Source organism: Nanorana parkeri, unplaced genomic scaffold (genome assembly GCF_000935625.1).
Source record: "Nanorana parkeri isolate BGI_ZX_2015 unplaced genomic scaffold, ASM93562v1 scaffold228, whole genome shotgun sequence".
NCBI lineage: Eukaryota > Metazoa > Chordata > Amphibia > Anura > Dicroglossidae > Nanorana > Nanorana parkeri.
Window position 1 is genome coordinate 638,823 of NW_017306496.1, and position 4,737 is coordinate 643,559.

General features: G+C 41.4%; 1 protein-coding gene across 1 annotated transcript in view; it reads left to right on the forward strand.

The window, feature by feature from the left end:
• The window catches only part of ESPL1 (extra spindle pole bodies like 1, separase), a 35,933-nt gene that overhangs the window by 23,079 nt on the left and 8,117 nt on the right, over positions 1–4,737 (forward strand). Inside the window, exons 21-23 of the mRNA XM_018556205.1 lie at positions 1,377–1,590; positions 3,514–3,689; positions 3,768–3,895. Of these exons, the coding sequence (XP_018411707.1) occupies positions 1,377–1,590; positions 3,514–3,689; positions 3,768–3,895 (518 nt within the window). The remainder of the gene's footprint in view (positions 1–1,376; positions 1,591–3,513; positions 3,690–3,767; positions 3,896–4,737) is intronic.

Below are 4,737 nucleotides of genomic sequence, written 5' to 3' on the forward strand. Positions count from 1 at the left end.
ACCTGATCCTATTTCCCCTAGTTTTAAAGGTGGTTCCTGCAGTAACGGTTATTTCAGCTGTATATTACTTCCTGGACAGTTTACCTTTTAAAATTAGCCATATGAACACCCATAACTGTATATGCTGTACCCAACTCCAAGCTGAATTTATGCACCTCATTTGGAGTTGCCCAGTCATAGCTGCCCTGCCAAATCCTTCAGTTTTGTGCACAACCAAAATTTGCGTATTTGGTTTATTGGGAAAAACACTTTACTAGAATATTCCTACAGGAAACTTCATGGCTCACAAGGCCATTGACATTAGATGGATGAACACATCTATCCTTAGCGTATACCAGAAGAAGTTGTTACAGATTACCGCTATAAGGAGGTTGTATGGAAGTAGAAATGTCCTTTTTTAATTTGATTAAACTTTGGGAATTATGGTGTGAATCTACACTTTGCTTTGGGATACAGCCACTCTGGCCCTCTTAATGTAATCTTGGAAATTCACTGTTAGCTCACTTTAAAGGATGTATCTCGCCAATTAGTGGCCATTATATGGACTCCCTTCAGACTGTCAAAGTTTGTTCAAATATTTTACTTTCTGTTGTCATCCACTGTTTCATTATCTTGTCTTGTGGCAGTGACTTCCCACGTGAACACTATGTGATAGCATTGTGGCGCTACAAAGGCCTTCTTTACACTTGCTGCTCATGTGAACGTGTTCAAAATCAGATGATTTTTGCGTATGTTCACAAAACGTTAAAAGAAATCTACATTGTGCTTTTGGTGCCCTTTATTGTTAATGGTACCCTAAATGGGATAAGCGTGTGCAAACAAAAAAAAAGCTGTCAAAAACCATGTGAAGCTTGCAGCTCAGACAGCTGCATGAACTTCTTTGTCCTGCGTAGGGCAGCCCATTGAAATGAATAGACTGCCCTATGTGGACATGTGAAAAATCCGCTAAAATGCTACGCACGTTCACACATTCATATATCAAGCCAGCAGCTTCCTTTCACTTTATAAATTAACTTTTGTTCCATATTAATGGTTTAGAAATGCAGGAAAGTAGGGGTGGAATTTAACTCTTTTTAAATCCATGTTTATCACACGCATGTTCCAAGCATCTACTACTTTCAGTAAAAAATACCTTCCAAGGTTAGTTTTGTGTCTCTCCTGCTGGTTTGAGGTTCTTGACCCTGGCTTCATTTTGAAAATAGTGCCACCTTGAACATAATTTATTCTCTAAATGCTTTTATATGTTTTATACAGTTATGTCCCCCTCCTTTCTTTTTGGCATCAATATGTATTAAGTTCTTCCACTCTCTCCTGTTAAGTTTTTTTTTTTTATCCCTCAGACCTTTCACCATTTTTGTTGTCTGTTTGCTGTTCAGGTGCTTCTGATCTGGAACCCGTGTCATCCTATCTCAAAGAAGCTTTGGAGTCTGTAGCCCATTTCCCTCCTTGCGCCTTGTATGCAAAGCTTTGCCGATTACGTGCGCTCTGTTCTGGTGGACAAGACCCCTATATGACTGCTTTTCTGATTAATGAATCTGTGGCCATCACGCTGAGACATCAGTTGCTCAGTGACGTTCATCGGAAGCTGAGGTGTGTGATGCGTTCATAAACGTTCTTGCTATAATGTGATACATTTTATTGAAAGAAGGGCTTTTTTTAAATACTTTTAGATAACTTCCCAAACAAAAATAAAAGCTTAAAAACAAATGCAAATCCCATCATTTGTATTATAAATGGAAATGGCAGTGAAATATTGTGACTGATATTAAAAGGTAGCTTTCTAACACTTTATTCTAGTCCTGTGAAAACGAGTTCATATTTCTTTCCAGGAGTTAGTGTTGTATTTCCTTTTTTGCATTCAGTAAATCTGTATGTGATCTTGTTCACAGTAGAGTATTATTCAGAGTAATTCTATGGACTGCAGTATCCCTTTGCCAATTGAGGGACAGGAATTTGGATGCAGCCGGGGGTTTACTGCCGCCTACAGAAGTGGACACTGGCAAACCGATCTTGAGACAACCCTTAGTAAAACTCCTCCTTTACACAGTATACCTTAGATTTTGGTAGTGCCCTGGAAGATGGATTTATTTTCCCACCATCTGCTGAGAAGTCTAACCAACTTTTGTGCTAGCCTTTTTTTTTTTTTGTTTTTTTTTTTTTTATCCGTGCATTCTTAAATAAACTTCAGTCAAGATTCATCACTATGTTGCTTGAGCTGGACTCTACATTGCAGCAATCGGGATTGACATTTCCTCAGCCAAGCGTTATAGGCTGTACCCAGATCCTGCTGGATGTGTGGGGCAAGCCTGAAATGTAACCTTCAGGCACTGGGCTCTGAATTGTGGTGCCTTCCAAACTTGAGTATGCTGGTTAAGTTAGCAGCTGAGGAATCTCCAGGTAGAGTCATGGCGCACCCCTAGGTATGACCTTGTCTCTGAAGATTGACTGTGCGTAAGGCCAGGCTACAGCACCGGGAACTACTCTTTAGCTATACCACTGGGCACCAATAAAGGGTTAACGCTGAGGCTGAGCCATCCTCTGGATAGAGTGTTGCACGCCCCAAGCATTTTCTCTCAGCATTTAGCATAGAGGAAGCACTATCCTTCTGCTGCTCCTGCTCGCAAGTACTTCATGGAACTCTGGTCTGTTACCATTGGTCACCACAGGCTGCCCAACCCTTAGCACCAGCTTCCCTAGGTTTCGTGAGTAACTGAGGCCTTGCTTCATCTGGGCAGCATATACTCCCCTAGCGGTTCTTGGAGTGTTTACTCTGTATCCTCAGAGGAAACTAGCACCTGTAATTCTCCCCAGTGCTCTGTTCAGTTGGCCACATCGGTTGTTGGTCCTTCCTCCCTGTTGGAAAATGTGGGTTTTTTTTTTTTTTTTGAACCAGAATTCACCAAATAACAGGTGCAGATTTAATTTTTTCCCGTGTGGAGTCTTTCCTCTTCAGGTGACCTATTTCATCACATTCTGGAATATCAGGTTGATCGTCCGTGCTCTCCTCTTGGTTGTTGTTAGCAGGTTCCCTATTGAGTAGTGGGCCTAACCTTACCCATTCAGATTTGGGGTGTTGGTCCCTTAGGCGTCTTCTGGGTTACAGGCAGTCCCTAGTTCTCCTTGAAGGTTTGTTAGTGGATTTTTGCCGACTCATTTAGACTGCTTTTGGATGTCCTGACTTTATCCGAATTTCTGTGTCCCTCAATGGGTGAGAAAATTTTGTATTTTAGTACTTACTTTTTTTTTTTGTAATACATTAAAGGATATAGGTCCCACCCCTCCTGTCTTGTTGTTCATGCCCTTAGTACTACTTTAGAATAAAACTCTGAGGTATGCTGAGTAAGTGGGTTGTACGCAGGCCTGGCTTATGATTTTTCTGTTTGCCAATCTTCCCGTAGGCGGCAGTATAACATTGGCTTTAATCCTATGTCCCTCAATGGACTCAAATTAAGAAATTGATTTTACAGTAGGTACAAAAATTCTATTTGAGTTCCTGTGTTTTCCCTTCCCTAGGAAACTGAAGAAAGAAGGCTCAGGGGATGTATCTGACAAGCTACAAAGTTTGAGTCTTGATGATCACCAGGACCCTCAGATTAAGTACCTTTCACAGCTGGAGGCCCTGTTTCAGTTTCCAAAGCAATCTATAAAAATGCATTCATTTAAGGATCAGCTGCAGGAGATTCCAACAAGTATGTTTCTTATGCACAATTTGTTTTGGTTTCTTGCAGTAAACTGTGGTGTATACACTTATCCATTCTGTTTTACAGACACTGCAGTATGTATATTGACCCTGGCTGACATCCATCAACGAAGCCCTGGAGATACTCTACTACTCTGCAGACTTGAAAAAGGAAATTCCCCTGTTACTGTTCATATACCAACATCCCAGCTAAAGGCAAGGCAGCCGACTATAATATCTAGAGCGCCTACTTTTATCTTCTATGTTACAAGTGCGTGTGCGCATTAGGGATGCACTGATATATTTCGGGCGAAAATTGCACTTTTGGCTAAATGCTGAAAGTGCCATTTTTCTGCCGATTTTTATAGCAGTGCATCTATGCTTTCTCTCCTCCCTGCTGAGCGCTGCTCTGTGTCCCAGTGGGGAGGAGAGAAAGTTGCAGGCGGCCAAACGCTGCGGGAGGAGAGCGCTGGCTGGTGTCTCTCCTCCCACACCGCTCAGCCTCCTGTCACAGATCGGCGGAGTGTCGGTGGAGACAGCCAGCGCGGTGCTGGAGGAGAGCTCAGCCTCCTGCGACAGAGTGTCAGGATGGAGGACGAGGTACAAACACTCAGTGATTGCTGAGTGTTGGTAACCATACTCAATTATGAATGAATGGGAAGTGATCTACATCACCTCCTGTTCATTCATGATTGTAGTTTTAGTAAACGCACAATGTCCTCGTGTTATGAATGAACAGGAACACTCAGTATAGAGGTTTCCTGTTCATTTATAACAGAGGATACAGAAAAAGAACTTTGTTCTCAAGCTCTTTTTCTATTTTAAAAGGGAAATATCAGGGGTCTGTTTAGACCCCTAATATTTTGCCGAAGCACCTTTTTTAAAGTAAAAAATAAAAATATTTAATAAAAGCTATAAAGAAAATTGTTTATACCAAAAAAAATTTTTTTTGGAAAAGCTTCGGCCCGACTTATTTTTTTTTCCCTGTGTGTGTTGTACACTTTTTCGACTTTTTTTTTTTTTTTCTCCTGAGCATGGCGGGGTTGTGTTTAACATGC